Source organism: Bos mutus, chromosome 10 (genome assembly GCF_027580195.1).
Source record: "Bos mutus isolate GX-2022 chromosome 10, NWIPB_WYAK_1.1, whole genome shotgun sequence".
Classification (NCBI taxonomy): Eukaryota; Metazoa; Chordata; class Mammalia; order Artiodactyla; family Bovidae; genus Bos; species Bos mutus.
The window spans coordinates 82338484-82355054 of NC_091626.1; the positions used below are offsets into that span (position 1 = coordinate 82338484).

The 16571-nt window shown below is 42.5% G+C and overlaps 2 protein-coding genes, 1 long non-coding RNA gene and 2 other non-coding genes across 14 annotated transcripts in view; 1 reads left to right on the forward strand and 4 right to left on the reverse strand.

Moving 5' to 3' along the window:
* SUPT16H (SPT16 homolog, facilitates chromatin remodeling subunit) overlaps window positions 1-1600 on the reverse strand; it is a 35391-nt gene extending 33791 nt beyond the window's left edge. The window contains exon 1 of the mRNA XM_005900555.3: window positions 1385-1600. Within this exon, the coding sequence (XP_005900617.1) occupies window positions 1385-1450 (66 nt within the window). The 5' untranslated portion in view covers window positions 1451-1600. The remainder of the gene's footprint in view (window positions 1-1384) is intronic.
* Window positions 1601-1787: 187 nt separating this feature from the next.
* Window positions 1788-8266, forward strand: LOC106701082 (uncharacterized). 4 transcript variants are annotated; one of them, XR_011465726.1, is made up of 4 exons: window positions 1788-2530; window positions 4727-4776; window positions 6445-6645; window positions 8112-8266. It is a non-coding gene; the product is annotated as an uncharacterized lncRNA (long non-coding RNA). The 4 variants fall into 4 exon arrangements; XR_011465727.1 differs by having other exon boundaries at window positions 1788-2105; XR_001351613.2 differs by lacking the exon at window positions 4727-4776 and having other exon boundaries at window positions 1968-2105; window positions 8112-8265.
* Window positions 2652-16571, reverse strand: part of CHD8 (chromodomain helicase DNA binding protein 8) — a 58430-nt gene continuing 44510 nt past the window's right edge. For 5 of the 7 annotated variants that reach the window (XM_070378322.1, XM_070378326.1, XM_070378324.1 and 2 more), the window contains exons 22-38: window positions 16052-16248; window positions 15630-15829; window positions 15369-15549; window positions 15191-15280; window positions 14636-14739; window positions 13317-13446; window positions 12325-12400; window positions 11813-11867; window positions 11439-11646; window positions 10608-10816; window positions 9796-10515; window positions 9425-9576; window positions 8132-8434; window positions 6866-6979; window positions 6499-6678; window positions 6001-6117; window positions 2652-3629 (exon numbers count right to left, since the gene is read on the reverse strand). In XM_070378322.1, coding sequence (XP_070234423.1) covers window positions 3063-3629; window positions 6001-6117; window positions 6499-6678; window positions 6866-6979; window positions 8132-8434; window positions 9425-9576; window positions 9796-10515; window positions 10608-10816; window positions 11439-11646; window positions 11813-11867; window positions 12325-12400; window positions 13317-13446; window positions 14636-14739; window positions 15191-15280; window positions 15369-15549; window positions 15630-15829; window positions 16052-16248 — 3603 coding nt within the window. In that variant the 3' untranslated portion in view covers window positions 2652-3062. The remainder of the gene's footprint in view (window positions 3630-6000; window positions 6118-6498; window positions 6679-6865; window positions 6980-8131; window positions 8435-9424; window positions 9577-9795; window positions 10516-10607; window positions 10817-11438; window positions 11647-11812; window positions 11868-12324; window positions 12401-13316; window positions 13447-14635; window positions 14740-15190; window positions 15281-15368; window positions 15550-15629; window positions 15830-16051; window positions 16249-16571) is intronic. The other 2 variants (XM_005900554.2, XM_070378325.1) reach the window with 2 other exon arrangements.
* On the reverse strand, window positions 7180-7288 carry LOC138989620 (small nucleolar RNA U6-53/MBII-28). Its single transcript, XR_011465878.1, has one exon. It is a non-coding gene; the product is annotated as a small nucleolar RNA U6-53/MBII-28 (small nucleolar RNA).
* Window positions 12765-12874, reverse strand: LOC138989619 (small nucleolar RNA U6-53/MBII-28). The gene has a single exon (XR_011465877.1). It is a non-coding gene; the product is annotated as a small nucleolar RNA U6-53/MBII-28 (small nucleolar RNA).

Below are 16571 nucleotides of genomic sequence, written 5' to 3' on the forward strand. Positions count from 1 at the left end.
AGGCTTATTTGATCAACTTCTGAATCACCAGGACTAGAAACAACCACTACAGCAAAGGTGTGTGACTTGGGGGGTCTATGAGCAGAAGAGCAGGCATTTGATTATTACTCATATCATAGTACTTATTAATCTTCAGGAAATATCTGGGCATTTACAAAAGTATTTCTAATATGGATCACGTTCAAACTTTAAAACATGACAGTGAGAGAACTTATAAAAACATCTGGTAGAAATTAACCAATAAATTTTAAAAAAATAAATTATGTTCAGATTTTGTCTAGCATAGTCCTTAGTTGTGCTTATAAAATGCCTAAAACCCATTTTATTTTCAATCATCTAATGCACTTATGCTCAAAAGATAAAACTTGCACAGGAACCTTTAGTATGAATGGTAGGCAAATGATCAATTTTAATAGCTTAGTTTTTAGTAGATCAGTTTCAAAGGCAATTTACAATGCTGAAGTCAGAACTGATCATTTTTGTCAGGACGCTCTTCAGGTTTTAAAAAGCCCTCTTTAGCTTTATCTTTCCTGAATGACAACAGTTCAGAGGTCATACTTCAGCTGGATAGCTCAGAAGACACCACAGGATGCAATCAAATGTTTGAACTGATAAATTACCATCACAAAAATAAAATTTTAATTGTGGACTTTTTCAAGCAATCAAAAATGCCCAATCCTTAGACTAGAAACGGTAACAGCTCTTTTTCTAAACACGTGCCCTGGATCCTCAACCACGGAGAAAATTAGTAAGGTTTTAAGCATCACATCGTTTTTCTGCATTACCAAAACCTGCAGGTTTTCAGCGTTAGATTTCTGTGTTACCCACGGCAGGCCTAGAACAGGAGGCGGTTGCGCGTGAGCAGTATGTCTTTTTAACTCCAGCAAGAGCAACGCAAATGGTAAACGCCAAGAGCCCGATTCTCATCCTTCTGGCCCCTCCATCCATCCTTGACGAAATAGTTGTAATTCTGGCGGGACCTGGGGCACAACACTCTGGTTCTGGAAGGACAGAGCGAGTGCGTGGGTGTGTATGAACACTGCAGGAGGGGGCAGCAAGACGTGATCACGGAGTGGGAGGGAAGAATGATGATGCCTCTTCTAGGGCGGGAAGAAACTACGAGAGGTGGCTGTTATGCATGACGGGGGCAGGCACGCGGGGAAGATGGTGGGGGCCGCGGGGTAAGGGGATTACGGGGGGGGGGGATTCCCTACTACAGGGTGGCGCTTGGGGTCGCCTACGGTGAATGATCCTGGAGCAACTAAATGGGCACGACCCTGAACCCGGGAATTCCTGACGGAAAGGGGAAAAAAGGCGCCGAGAAACGGGGTTATTATGGGATGGCAAAGGGGGGTCCCTGGGGAAATTACGGGATCTATCTCACCCTCCAATTGCTGTACAGTCTCTTCACTCGTCGATAATAAGCGTCTTTGTCGAGAGTTACAGCCATAGCCACAGACGCCGCTTCTCCTCGGGTTCCGAGAATCACGCGAGGTCCCGGCTCCGCCACCCTCTCTCGGCCCCGGAATCCCGCACTCTCCCAGTGACCCGGAAGTATCGACCTCAAAGATGCCCTTTCCGCTTCCGGGTCCCGGCAGCGATCGGAATTCTTTTTTAAAAAAATCCTTCCTCCGGAGGTTACGGGGAGGAGAGGAAGGAAGAGGGGGGAAAGCAACAAAACGTGCAACGCAAAAAGAGTCCAGAGTTTCGCGGGGTTTTCTTGTCAACTTAGCAACAGCCGCACGCGAGTCGACGTCATCACGTGATGCTCTGCCCCCGCCCTTACTCTCCCCGGGGCCGAGGTCTCCAGGAGCTCCGATTCCTTGTCGAGGCGGCGGCGACTGGACACTGAGGCGGGAGTCCTGACGTGCCGGCCCCGCCCCACACAAACTGCCGCGCGCGGGTGCAATGGCCCCGCCCATAGGCAAAGGAAGGGGAAACGGAGACAGGGATCTGGGGTGGGAGCAGGAAGCCTACAGCATAACTGGATTTCTCTCTCCTAGAAAATATGGGGAAGCAAAAGCCTCTGCCGCTCCAGGCCTGGAAGGATCCTCCGTGCTAGGACGCTGGCCTAGGGGCTCCAGGCAGACAGGGAGCTCAAGCCGGTAAGAGGGAGCCCACCCTGCGGATAAACTGAACTTAGACCGGTGCTACGGGGAAAGGACTTCGCCTTTGAAAGAGAAATTAAATGCCCAGGCTTCATTTGAGCGCTAGGACGGTAGGGGAGGGGTCATAGGAAACAAATGCGAGCTCAAATCATGACAGCATCCTTTCCAGTCAGCCAGTCCTCTTGCCACAGTTCATGAAGTGACACCATTTTTACACCTTCCCCGAAACAATTTCAGTTAATTCAAGACAAAACATACGTGGGTCTTGATGGAAATTCTTCTCATCTCTTCGAGAACTTGGGATTTTGAATCTGGGAACATTTTGCCTACTATTTTAGCTTAGATCATTTGGCAAGGTGGAAAGCCTACGCTTATGTACAAGCTTTTCACGGAGTACGGATGACTTGTCTGCCCTATCCAAGGTAACTTCACACATTAACAGTAAGGAACTTTAAGAAAGTGGTGTTGAAATTACCCATCATGAACATCAACTGGTAATATTTATATTGGGTTTGAGCAAATATAGAACGAGGGAAGAGTGGGAAAGGATTAACTTAAATTTATTAATGCCAAGGGGAAGGAAGGTAACAGTTCCTGACCCTCCAGCTGTATCCACAGTTCGGTCAGGAACAGGCTCTGCCAGAGGCTAGTGCCAGCGCTACATAGTCTGTGGTTAATGGAGGTGTCTAGGGAGGGGTGAGCACATTGGCTGCTCTAGTCTCCTTTCCTTCCCCAGAACCGAGGAAGTAATCGTGTATTATTTTAGGAGTTCCCCTACCCACCCAATCCTCTCAAATTTGGAAGCAATCAGGTACAAGTGTTCTTTTTCCTTTTCACCTCCTGGAGTCCTGGGTCTCCCCACATCTCCCCTGCCCCTCCCACTTTTCCATAGTCCAAGGGCCAGAGTAAATGAAATACAGCAGCCACCCAAGCAATGGGGACCATGCTGGGTCTTCAGTCATCAGCATCTTCGCTGGAGTCTGAGTTGGCTGGCATCATAGGATCATCAATGAGTGAGAAGTCCCTTTCTGAGCTATCATAGCCCTGAGATAAATCATCATCATCATCTTCATCCTCATCGTCCTCATCCTCCTCAGGTTGCAGTGGTGGCAACCTCAAGGCAGTAGCAGAGGTGGTAGTGGCTGGTGAAGAAGGGTAGCCAGTGGCTCTCAGGCCTGGATGGTGATGGTGGTGATGGTGGGGGTGGGGGTGGTGGTGGTGGTGATGAAGCATGGTGCTGGAGTCTACATGAGGGGATGATGCTGCACCACCCATCACAAACGGCATAAAAGGCAAAGATGCAGAAGTGGCACTGCTGTGACCCAGAGATGATACAGATTGCAGGCCACTACTGCTGTGTTGGAAGGTATTATGCAGAGACAGGGAGCCAGTGCCTCCACCCTGCATCAGGGCCATCATCTTAGAAAGGTCTGGTCGCGTCCTACGGGCCCGCTTCTTGCTGCTGTCAGGTGCAATAGGCCCTGGCAAAACCCGGTTCAACACAGTTTCAGCATGATGACCCTGGGAAGAAGGAACAGAAGATAGTAAAAGGAAGAAAAAACAAAATAGAAGTCAACAGAGTCCTAGCTTGCAAATGCTTTTTCACTGAACTATCTTTAGGAGGGGCAAAGTAAGTATAGTCCAACCAGACTTGATGGTAATGGGGACGAGGTAAAGCTGTATGTAGCAGGTTGAAACATTATGAGCTGAAGCTAAAAGCAAAGATTTGACACTGACACTCATCTGAACCAGAGCTTTTTTTCCCACGACTACACTATACCTTTACTCTAGCCAACCATTTCAAAATTGCTTACTTTTGTTAATAAGAAGCCTGAGTAAGACAATGAATGAATCAGTACTTATACAGTATGCTCTCCTGATGGCGGACTGTTCACATGATCTTACCATGTGAAGGACAGTACAACCATACTGACATATACAATATTATCCTTCATTATTGCATCAGAATGGGGTAAACTCAAGACAGACTAGATTAAGAGTCTGGATGTCTAGAACGCCAAAAAGACTAAGGGTTAGCTCTTTAGCAAATTTACTAAAATAATTTTTTTCTGCACTATAATAAACTTACATATCTGCTGAATTTTGAATTGCTTCATGTAAATGGGCTCACTATAAATTCTGGTTAAGTTCACTGAAGCTGGAAATTACTAGACCTAAGTACAATACTGAGTAAACTGGCATTAAACTCAGACAGTTACAAACATCTCAATACTTAATTTTTTAGGCTTTTAAAATGTAACTATAATAACTACCAGAGCTTCTTTGGTAGCTCAGATGGTGAATAATCTGCCTGCAATGCAGGAGACCCAGGTTCGATCCCCTGGGTCAGGAAGAACCCCCAGAGAAGAGAATGGCAACCCACTCCAGTATTTTTGCCTGGAAAAACCCCATGGACAGAGGAGCCTGGTGGGCTAGTCCATGGGGTCAAAGAGAGTTGGACACGAATGAGCAACTAACATACTTTCACATAACAGCACCAAATCACATTAGGATGCAATATAATACAATGCTAGATACATGATCAATTCTGCAGTAAGAATATTATACTAATCATAGTATAATTTTCTGTGATTTGCTATTATCTTTTTCTTTCTTAGAGTTGACAACTGATTATAAAGAAGAGCAGAAGTACTTGAGGCAAAAATAGGTAATCCTGGAGAAAAAGCCTTCTTTACCATCAGCCTCCCATATCAACCACTCTGCTTATCATACCCTTGGGGCCATGGAGGATAAGAGAGAAAAAACATTCTTCCATGGCAACAATATTTGTATGAAACAACTTTCACCCAGTATAAAAACAATAAGCCTTATAAATTCACCTCACAAATATATATATCTTATGGGCAAAATAATGTTCTCAGAATTTGTTAAATGCAAATGATAGATATTTTTCATTTGGAAATTTTGTTAAAAGATAAACCATGTGGTTTTATATATATATATATATATACACACACACACACACCTCATATATATAAAGATGTATATAGAAGATCAAAAGGGGAATGATTAAAGTGAGTATACAAAGTATTAATCCATTTAAATGTTTACCAAACCCTGATTTATATGTTTATATTTACACAACTATTGTCCAAAGTAAGGGAAACACAGCCAAGGGAAACTTTTGCAGTTATATTTTGATGGAAAGGATTATGGGTTCTTAATCCACCAAATCTATAACCATATAAACATATAAGTACACTTGCAAACCATGGAATAACATAATGACCAAAATTGTTGTTGTAAACTATAGAACATGATTTCCTGTCTTTTTCCACTACTGGCATATTATTAATGATTCTCAACATCTTCTATGTTGAGAAGCCTATTAAAACATGGCTATTTTAATAGGTTCCAAATCACTTCTTGAGGGGGGCTGTGCTGTGCAGCTTTGCAGGTTCCCCCATCAGGGATTGAACCCCAGGCCCTCAGCAGTGAAAGCGCAGAGTCCTAACCACTGGACTGCTAGAGAATTTCCCAAATCACTTCTAAAATACAAAACTTTTAAGAGATTATCTGCTCCCAAACCTTCAATTTTTTAGGATATACAAATTGAAAAAGTTAAAAGGATTTGCCAAAAATCCCTTAGTCAGTAGAAAAGCAGGATAAAGCACTGAATTGTCTAACATGTCTTACTAATTCTTACATTTTAATATGCTTGAAGTGCTAAAGTTAGCTTTTAGAATTTCAGGCTCTTCTACAGATGATACTACAGGACTATAAAAATATCAATAAAAATATTATGGTTTCTTTGTGAACTGAGGATAAATTTTCTCAAACATACAGGGTAAAAAAAGATAAACAACATTAAATAATTTCTCTAGTCATATCTAGCCTGGGAACAGAGTGGTAATATCTCAGTTTCACTCACCTTTTTTCCATTCCTAGAGTTAGCCATCTGTACTGGTTCTATTCCCAAACAGTTCAATTCTGCCTTATTATTTTTTTTATATCTCTGCCATTTCTGTTTTCTGCGATCCTCCATATACTATAAGAGAAAAGTTGCAATTATCCTAAAAGAATAAAACTTCTCTGGAGTAATTATTAAGGTACTAGTGTCTATTCTGGCCATAAATGCTTATTGTGTGAATAAAGGATTAATCCTAGTGGAAAACTGCCATTAAGCAGACGTCTCCAAAAAAAATTAGGTGATTATATACTAGTTCAGTGCCTAGCATTTAGTTTAACAAGTACTGGAACATTATTTTGATCCTCACAACAACTCTGTGAAATAGGAAGACTGAGTATAATTACTCTTACTTTGCCGATGCAGAAACAATGACATAATATTGCATGCTTCTTCCCTCTCACACAGCTTAAATTATCAAGGGAATGACTTTAAATCTTGCTGGATGGAACTGCCACTCACCGCTAGAAATCGGGGATCGACAGCGAACTCTGGATGACCCTGTAACCACATCTCCAGTTCAGCCCGGCGAGGGGCATCCTCACCCACGAGCAAAGTACCATCCACCTTATTGATGACAGGGATCCGGGTCTCCAGGTCCACATCAAGGTGATTAGGCTCTTCCATGCACTCCACCTCCAGCTGCAAACCCAGAATCCACCCCCATGAGCACATACTCTTCTTATGAGTAGGGAGGGAGGGGGAGCAGAGCCAATGGTAGCCAGAAAATAGTATCTTCTACTCCCTCAATCCCAACTGCCTTCATCAGTTACTGGGAACAGAAAGATTTTATCTAATCATCATGTTAAAGACTTTCTCTACCACTTACCTCAACTAGCTTCTTTCTGTTCCCTTTCTTCTTATGAAAAAGAGGATGTCCATCTCCCATTACTCCATTAGCCATCAACTTGTGCTTTTGGAATGTTAACTTCAATCCTTCCTCCTAGAAAGACACCCCACCCATCCAAGACGTCACATAGCATGTTTTTAAAATAAAGATTAACTTCAGAGGGAATTAAATAAGGGTCATCCCCTGGTTCAATGATGGGTGAGAAGGAAGGCCATCTGACTAATGGGTACAAACTAGAAATACAATAAGACTTATATATTTTTCCTTAGAAAGACTTCATTTCTTGACTCAGTGCCCCTCAGTCTGATTTAAGAGAAGTAGAATTTATCTCAGTAACACCCAATGCAGGGAAAAATCCCCTACCTGGTGTCTCAGAATTAGCATGGCAACTCATCACAGGGGCAAAATCCTGATATTCCTGTCATGTAACTAAAACAATTTTCTCGTTGAATACTTAATGACCACCTGCTAGGGTTCATTAGGGAAGAGCATCGGGAAAAATAAAAATTTCCATCCATTTTTCACACAATACTGATTTAATTTCAGTAGGAATAATTTCTTTTTAACTTAATAAGGCCCATAACACTTTAGTATCATTTTAATAGCTTTTCCACAATTTGATTTCAATTTTTAAAAACTAGGTTTCTAGGATCTACAAGCAAGCCACTCAAAAGAACCCTTTTAATCTAGCCACTAGGAGATACAAGGGCTTCCCTGGTAGCTCAGCTGGTAAAAAATCTGCCTACAATGCAGGAGACCCTGGTTCGATTCCTGGGTTGGGAACATCCCTTGGAGGAGGGATAGGTTACCCACTCCAGTACTCTTGGGATTTCCCTGGTAGCTCAGATGGTAAAGAATCCACCTGCAATGTGGGAGACCGGGGTTTGATCCCTGGGTTGGGAAGATCCCCTGGAGAAGGGCATGGCAACCCACTACAGTATTCTTGTCTGGAGAATCCCCATGGACAGAGGAGCCTGGCAGGCTACAGTCTATGGGGTCACAAAGAGTCGGAGACAACTGAGTGACTAAAGCACACACACGAGATACAAGTCAACACAAGATCCCTTCCTTTACTTTAGTGACTTTTCCTCAACGGATCTTTGTGAGCTCTAATTTCTTTTTTCTGTTCTCATTTTTAAGGTTAGCTGACCAAATGAGCTTAATATTAATGTTATGTTCATAAAACTAGTTAACAAGAATTACAGCCTCCTTCCTCACTTCCCAGTGCCTAAATGCTCAGCTTACATCTTTGATCTGAACCGTGAACTCCTTCTCATCCATGCCTCGGCGAAGTTTGGTGAACTGAGCTGCTGCTGTTGTGACTGCAGACACTTCCTCCTCTGCCATGGAAGCTGCGCTGCTACTTCGTGGTGTGGGGACTGGAGAGTCACCATATTCTCCTGGCGTCAATGAGGGACTGTCCAGCAAGTGGTTGCCTGGCCCCAAAATTCCTCCTGTTACCATTTCCTGGCTCCGGCGACTAGAAGGCCACTTCCCTGAGAGTACAGCCTGGCAGACGAGGTCAATACGGTTTATCAGGACACGATCCTGAGTGGGGGAAAAAGAAATCAATTAGTCATGTGATCCTGTGACAAGTAATAGTGCCATCATTAATATAAGTAAAAATTATATGTCAAAAATGAGGGAGGTTAAGAGTATCAGATCCCAAAGTCGACTGGTAAGAGCTTCATGAAAAAACATGTACCACTTAACATAATCAAAGAAACCTAGAACCATCTACTTGTTCTCTGTATATGTCACTCTTATAATTTTATTTTTCATTGGAGGATAATTACTTTATAGTATTGTGATGGTTTCTGCCATACATCAATAAGAATCAGCCACAGGCATATGTCCCCTCCGGCTTAAATTGCCCTCCCACCTCCCTCCCTACTCTACCCCTCTAGGTTGTCACAGAGCCCTGGCTTTGGGTTTCCTGAATCATACAGCAAATTCCCACTGGTTTTCTATTTTATAGTAATGTACATTAACTAGTGTTTCAACACTAGTCTCTCAAGTCATCCCACTCTCTCCCTTCCTGACTGTGATCAAAAGTCTGTTCTCTATGTCTTTGTCTCCATTGCTGCACTGCAAATAATTTCATTAGTTCCATCTTTCTAGATTCCATATATATGTGTTAATATATGGTATTTGTCTTTCTGTCTGTGATTTAGTTCACTTTATGAACAGGCTCTAGGTTCAGCCACCTCATTAGAAATGTCTCAACTCTGTTCCTTTTTATGGATGAGTAATACTCCATTGTTTATATGTAGCACAATGTCTTTATCCATTCATCTGTTGGTGGACATCTAGGTTGCTTCCATGTCCTAGCTATTGTAAATAGTGCTGCAATGAACATTGGGATACATGTGTCTTTTTTCAATTATGGTTTCCTCAGGGAATATGCACAGTAGTGGGATTGCTGGGTCATATGGTAGTTTTAATCCTAGTTTTTTAAAGAATCTCCATACTATTCTCCATAGTGGCTGTATCACGCTATATTTTCAGACTCAACATGTCCAGTAATGAGACTGTTACCTTGGGCCACTCAGAAGCTCTCTGTCTTTCTTGTAGCAGCAGAAGCTCAGGGGTCATTTGTTCTCCATCTTCATTTGGGAATCCATCTTGGGACATGGGGAGGGACAGGAGACTCTCCTCATCATAGAGCTTTGAGCGGGACTGGTCAGCAGCTAGGGATCGATCACACAGAACATGTGAGCAAAGGTGGAAGAACAAAGTTACATAGGAATGGTATTATACGGACTTTAAATAAAGGCCCTAACAATAACAGATCTCTTCTGATATTCTATCAAATTAAAATCTGAATCTTAGAAAATGCATTTAGAAAAGAAGGGAAACGCAGAGGGGGGGATGGGGAAGACGGCCAATAGCCTGTCACATGCACTCACTTAGCTTCTCTTCCTTCTCGTCCTCACTCTCATCAGTGCTGGAGCTGGAGCTGGATGAGGATGAGGAAGAAGAGGATGATGGTGACAGCTTGCTCAAGTCCAGCTCAGAGTCTGAATCATCCTCATCCTCCAGTTTGACTGGTGGAACACTTCGGGAGACCAGAGGGGTAGTATCAGAGGGGGCTACTCGCATCTCATAGTCTTGTGGGGTTGGTCGGCTCCTGGCCACCACCTCATGCTCTAGCTTTAAAGTCAGACTCTCCAGACTGGGGACCTGGGCAGCTGTCTCCTCAGGTGGCTTTTCAACAGGAGCATCTGGGCGCAGGGGCAGTGGTGAGGCAGTGCGCGAGGTGTACTGCTGGTGGAGCAGTGGAGTAGAGCAGCGTGACAGGGATGGAGCTGGTGCTCCTGCCTGATGGTTCTGCATATAATTCATACGGGCAGCCAGGAAAGAAAAGTCTGGGTCCTGCATGATGTTGCAGTCTGTTTGGCTCACCCCGTGGCGGGCTGCCCCTCGTAGAAGCTCCCCGTCATGCCGAATGGGCTCCCACCACTTGGGCAATTCAGGACCCGGAGGCTGACATAATGCCAGCCGATCTTCCAAAAGAGGGTGGCATAAAACTTGTTCCCGTAAGCGCCGAAGCAATTCAATACGGTAGAGAGTCCGTGAGGCCCTTTCCTCAGTGATGGGCTCAATAAACAGATTAGGGTCCGGGGGTTCTGCAAGAGATAAGGGTAGAAGAAGAAATGAACCAAGAGCTGGTTCTGTCACAATCCATGCCCACTCACTCAAGATCTTCAGTCTTGCTTACCATCTCCAGCTGCTGGGGGAAGGCGGCACACTTGGCGGCACATGGCCACAAAGCCATGGAAATACTTGGTAAGGCTTTCATTTGTTTTTTTGTCCAGTCGGGCAAAAGTACGGAAGCGATCCCAATGGAACTGCATGGTATCAGGGTCATACTCCACACCAAAGGTAGAAACCACTCGATAGAAATCAGTTTGCTCACGCCTTGTCCATCTACAAAGGGAAGACGAATAAGACAATAGTGATCAGAACCCAAGGACTGGTTACTTCTTAGTATGGCTTAGAATATTTGAACATACAAAAAATGAAAGTTGGCCGGGGTGGGGGGCCAGGGAGCCCCCGAAGAGCAGAAGAGGTAGTTTATAACAAGGAATAATTAAAGAATTAGCAAGCTAAGGGGGAAAATGATGCAAAAAACTCAATGAGGATGACTACATACAAGACCTTCCCAGGAGTTATGGTTAAGTATGGTTTTACAGGGGTTAAGTATGGGTTGCAGGGGTATAACAAAGGCAAAAGAAGTGGTCCCTCTGTGAAAAGTCAAAGTGTTAGTTGCTCAGTCATGTCCAATTCTTTGCGACTCCACAGACTGTAGCCCTCCATGCTCCTCTGTCCATGGCATTCTCCAGACAAGAATACTGGAATGGGTAGCCATTCCCTTCTCCAGGGATCTTCCCAACCCAGGGATCAAACCCAGGTCTCCTGCATTGTAAGCAGATTCTTTACCGTCTGAGCCACCAGGGATGCCATAATCCTTCCTAAGATGCTTTTCAATATAGGGCCCATAGTTGAAGAGAGGTTTACAGCTTAGTCCAAATTCCCAGCCACATTTTACCGTTGCTGTTTCTCCCGCCGTGCAATTTCTTTTAGCTTGAAGGCTGCCTCACAACGTCGCCTTCTCCGATCCCCACGTTCTGCAGCCTCTATCTTCATCTGTTCTCTCTTGTAGCTGCGCTGATAGGCTGTCACTAGGCGCCGAAGCCTAGCTGTCAAAGCAGAACCTGGAGGCCAGAATAGATGGCCTGGCTGCTGGGTCACCTGGGCTGTGGGAAGCAAAGTAGAATAAACAACAAGTACAGGAAAGACAGTAGAGATAATACTGGTATTTCAACCCACCCAAAGGCAGAGCTCTCAGAAATCCCAGTAACGGAGAGAATTTGGTCAATTTCCCAATTCCACCAACCCATACAAGTTGACTTAGAAGTTTACCTTCATCTCCATCTATCACTGAGATCTCCTCATCCATCATCATCAAGGGATCACCCTAGAGAAGGAGATCCACCCCGCAGGATGGAGAGGGGAGGAAAAGGGGTAAAATTGGCACTCTCAAATCACTCATGTGTGTGTCCTTTTATGGCATCAAGGTATCAAGATATTTTTTAATGAAAGGAACCCTCACAGAAAACTGAAAGCAATCAATTAAAAGAATAAGAAAGTATAACCTGCAAAGTCAGTTCTTATCAATGTCTTGAAGACAGTGAGACTCAGGAATTAAATAGTCCAATAATGTAGTTCATTGTCCAGCTCAGGTCCCACCTCCTCCACAAAATCATCCCTGACCTCCCCTAGCTGCTGTTACAATCTTTCCATTAATACTTTATATTCTCGAATGGTACTTTTCATTTTGTATTATAAATTAATCAGTATACTTCATGATTCAGGGAATTGGAAAATACTGTTTAGTAATACAGAAAAACTAGACTCAAATGAAAATTCCTCACCTCATCATCTTGGTCCTTTGGGGGACCCTGGAGTGGTTTGTATTCAGGATCTTCACAATCTTTATCAAAGTCAACCCTAAAATTATCCAGAGGTATGAGAAAATGACAAAATTGAGTTCTAAACTGCTTGACTTTAAAATGAAACACTCTGACCAGCACATTTCCTTTTTCTTAATAGCTTTTTATTATTTAACCCATTTTCCCTCTCCATCCCAACTAGTATCTACTTTTATTATTTCATTGGAATGAATGATCTATGCCTGCTTATTTTTACTACTTTGCTCTACTGAGCAAAAGGATATTACATGATTTGCAATAAATAAATCTAATTTCTTCTGTGGATCCTACACTAGGCAATTGAGGTTGTGATCATTGAAGAAAAATCTTTCAATCATAAGGGACTGGGAGGGTATTCATGAACTAAGTCAAATATTTCACATGCCCCTCAGGTCTCCACATGAGAAGTTTTGTTAAACTCACTGGCACCCAAACCAGGGCAACACTGCCCTAGCTGGTGGCTCAGTATTAGCATGGCAACTCATCACTGAGGCATGGACTCAGGCAGAGTAAACACCTTTATGGTCAGCTGACACTGGAAGATGACAGACCAAGGCTAAGTTTCCTGAGGCTCTATCACGTAGGTGGCATGGGACTGTTGCACGGCTACTATCTTTCAAGAGAAGCAGTTATCTTCTCCGCTACTGTAGCTGAAAGCACTGCACAGAAAACTGAAGAGAACATCAAATAAGCCATTTGGGAGTAACTTTCCCCCTTAGTTGCACTGTATGACAATGTATGGTTTCAGGCCAATTTATGGAGACCTTTCTGCTGGTTGCACTGTTTGTTAAGAATTTATCATTTGTGAGTATAACCACCATTAGCAATCCCAATGGATTCAGTCAAGGCTAGAGTTATGTCATCTCTTAGCACAAGCAACAAATATCCTTTGTAATGTAGATACAGCTTTACGAGAACTAAACATCAATGCTTACCCTTCCACTATGTCAGAAAAATTATCCAACACACGATGTTCTGCTGCAATGGCTTTGTCATCTGGTCGGCCAGCCTTCTCCAGGAAGCATAAGGCTGGGTCTGCCCTCATAGTATTATATTTTTCATAGCCTTGAAGAAAAAGAACCATAATTTAAAGAAAATCAGAGACTCATTTTGCTTTTACGCTTACTTCATATGCTGCTGGAATAAAAATGTGGGCTACTTTGCTCATAGTGTAAAGTACTCTGAAAATGTTAATTTGGACAGCTGTTGGGTTATATTAAGATATTTAATATTTCCACTCCAATTCAAAGTCATAAAGAGTTTTATCACTAGTTACCAAAAATAGGGATTTAATCAGTGTGTATACAGAATGGTGACAGATTTACATAGCCATTTAACAGGTAATTTTTTATCATCATTCTTACTACACAGGTGAGGAAATTTTAAAAGTCCAATAATTTAGAGCTAGGAAATGCACTTTCAAATAAAGGATAAGAAATTTGTACCTGCAAACAGGTACTGTGAATGGTGGATGAATGATGAATGTACTTCAGGATGTTTGGACTCTTCTAAAGCCTCTGCACCTCACAAGTAAATCTAAGACTACAAATGCTCACAGTTTTTCTCATCCAATTAAACACGTCAAAAATGTGAATTAAGTGCCATTACTTTTATTTTATAGAAGTAAACAGAAAAGTACATCAAAAAAGAAATAATCTTCCAATTCACTAAGTCACTAGGCTAGAAGTTAGCACTTACTGCTTTTTATGTGTGGAATTTGTGATTAGGCAAGACTGAAAAGGGAGTCTTCTCCCTTTTTTTACTCTACTTCAAGCCAGTTTTTTCCACTGGCCTAAAAAAAAAAATTTTTTTTTTTTTAATTTTTCTTTCACTCAAGCATGGCTATTCACACCTACATAAGAGTGAGTGCTGAATATTTAGACAAACAAGACGCTATACAAGCAGAACATTTTCAGCAAGCCACAGGAAAGCTATGCAAAGTAAACATGTTTATTATTAACAAGAGTAGACATGCATCATCTCCCCTGATTGCAAACCTTAACTTAGATACCACTGCATACAGACTCGTAGTAACTGATTAATCACAGAACAGATGGGAGACACCCTACCTTGCGATTTAACTATCCATCTGGTCTTTCCTGACCATCTATTCATAGGAACAGCTCTGCTCTGTATTTCTGAGAACCAGTTTACCATTCAAACATAATTATTGGTCTTAAGTACTTTGAAAAATATTTCATCTGTGGACAAAACTCTATAACAGGAAAAGAACAGACTAAGAGCAGACACCTACCATGCTTAAAGACTCCAATGAGCAGGGACTTATCAGCCTCACTGTCCCACCATGTTGTTGGAACCTCCAGCTGATCCACTACTGGAAACCATATGTCAATCTCACTGAAGGTATAAGAGGCAAAGTCAGCACAGCGATGAAGGAAATAAAAGCAAACAATCTTTGGAAAGATTATTACAGGTATCTTCTTTTCTCTATTAATTTACATAGTCCTACATCTGCCTATTTCCTTCCAATGGTATCAAGAACAGCTGTCCCCTGGTATCCGTAAGGGATTTGTTCCACCCCAGACACCAAAATCCACTGATGTTCAAGCCCCTAATATAAAATGGAATCATACAGTGAATACAGCTGGCCCTCGATATCCATGGATTTGATCAACTGTGGATCAAAAGAATGTAAAACCCAAGGATACAAAAGGCCAACTGCATAGGATTGAAGACCTGATACACAGATTTTAATTATCAGGTATCCCAAAGACAGTTAAGAGTGAAATAAGTAAACCAATATTCTGGAATAAGGCATAGCATAAAGAAAAATAAAGCATAATTTTACCTGGCAATTGCACCCCCTAACACCTTCTCTGCCTGGTCTCCAATAACCTCCTGTCTCAGATAATATAGCATTCGTACCCGCAACAGCACCCTAGAAGGGAGAGAGGAAGAACTGGCTCAGTAATAGTGCAGAAAGCGTGAGGTGGAAAATGCTTTAGTCTGCTAAATTCCATCCTTACTTGTTACACTGATGTTTCAAGTGCTTCTTATAACTCTCATCTTGAAACAGAGTATCAGGATTATATTTCCGGATCCAATCTGCCTTATGGATATCAAAAGTGCTTTGTGACTTTACTTTTTTCCCCTTGCGTCCACGAGGCACAGGGATAGACAGACCTGGGGAAGTGGATACATTGAAGACTTGGATTGAGAAAAACCCTTGGACCTGAAAAGGATTAGGTAACCTAGAGCAAGACAAAAAGCAAAGACTTGATAATCACCTGAATGATTCTGCAATTCTTTTGTCTTGCCATTTTCAGCAGGGCTAATCAAGTCCCAAATGAAGCCTTTGATGTTTTCGTCCCCACGATAGTGTAAGAGACAGTACACGAGGATGGCCCGGCAAATTGTTTCCACATCTCTTTCAGTCATCCGTCGCTTGAAGCGTCCATGAGACAGAATATCTCGCCATCGTCCCCAACTACAAAAAAAAAGCAATCATGTAGATATTTTCCTAGGGACCCCAGTCCCTCAAATTCACACTTTCCAAATCATGGGAGACAAAACCATCTTGGGAAAACATGGTAACAGAATAAATTTTTCCCCATTATCCCCTCTTTGATCATAGCTTTCAATTTAAAAAGCGAACGAGATGTCTATCAGGATGGAGATGCACTACCTCTGAGGCAAGGTGGGGTCTTACCCATATACCAGGAGATGCTTTTCCACCCGAAAACAGTCAGTGCGCCCATAGGTATGATGACGGTCATGTCGGCGAGAGCGTGGTCGCTCATCATCTTCACTTTCCAAATCAGAGAATTCCACTAGGTCATCATCTTTCAGAGTGCTGAAGTGGCGGGTCTGTTTTCGTACTCTAGGTGTGTCAATCACCAAGTTATTCTATGCAGAGAACAGAAGGAGAAGTAACTCTTTTCACAATATAATCATGGGAAAGGAATTAAAGATAATCAAACTGAAACAGCTTTGCATGTAATATCTGTAGATACTCAAAGACAGATTCTTTTTTGGACATGCAAGATAATCTACAGGGACTTAGGAAGCAGACTTAAGTGATAGTTACCTAAGTACTTTTTAGTGACCCTCTATGTAGAAAGCTTTTACAATGGCCTTTGATATACCATCATAAGCCAAGGTCAGCACTCAAGAATCAGAGCAGTTGTAAAGACTCCAGAAAGTAATGTGTTTCCTGCCATATTTCCTCC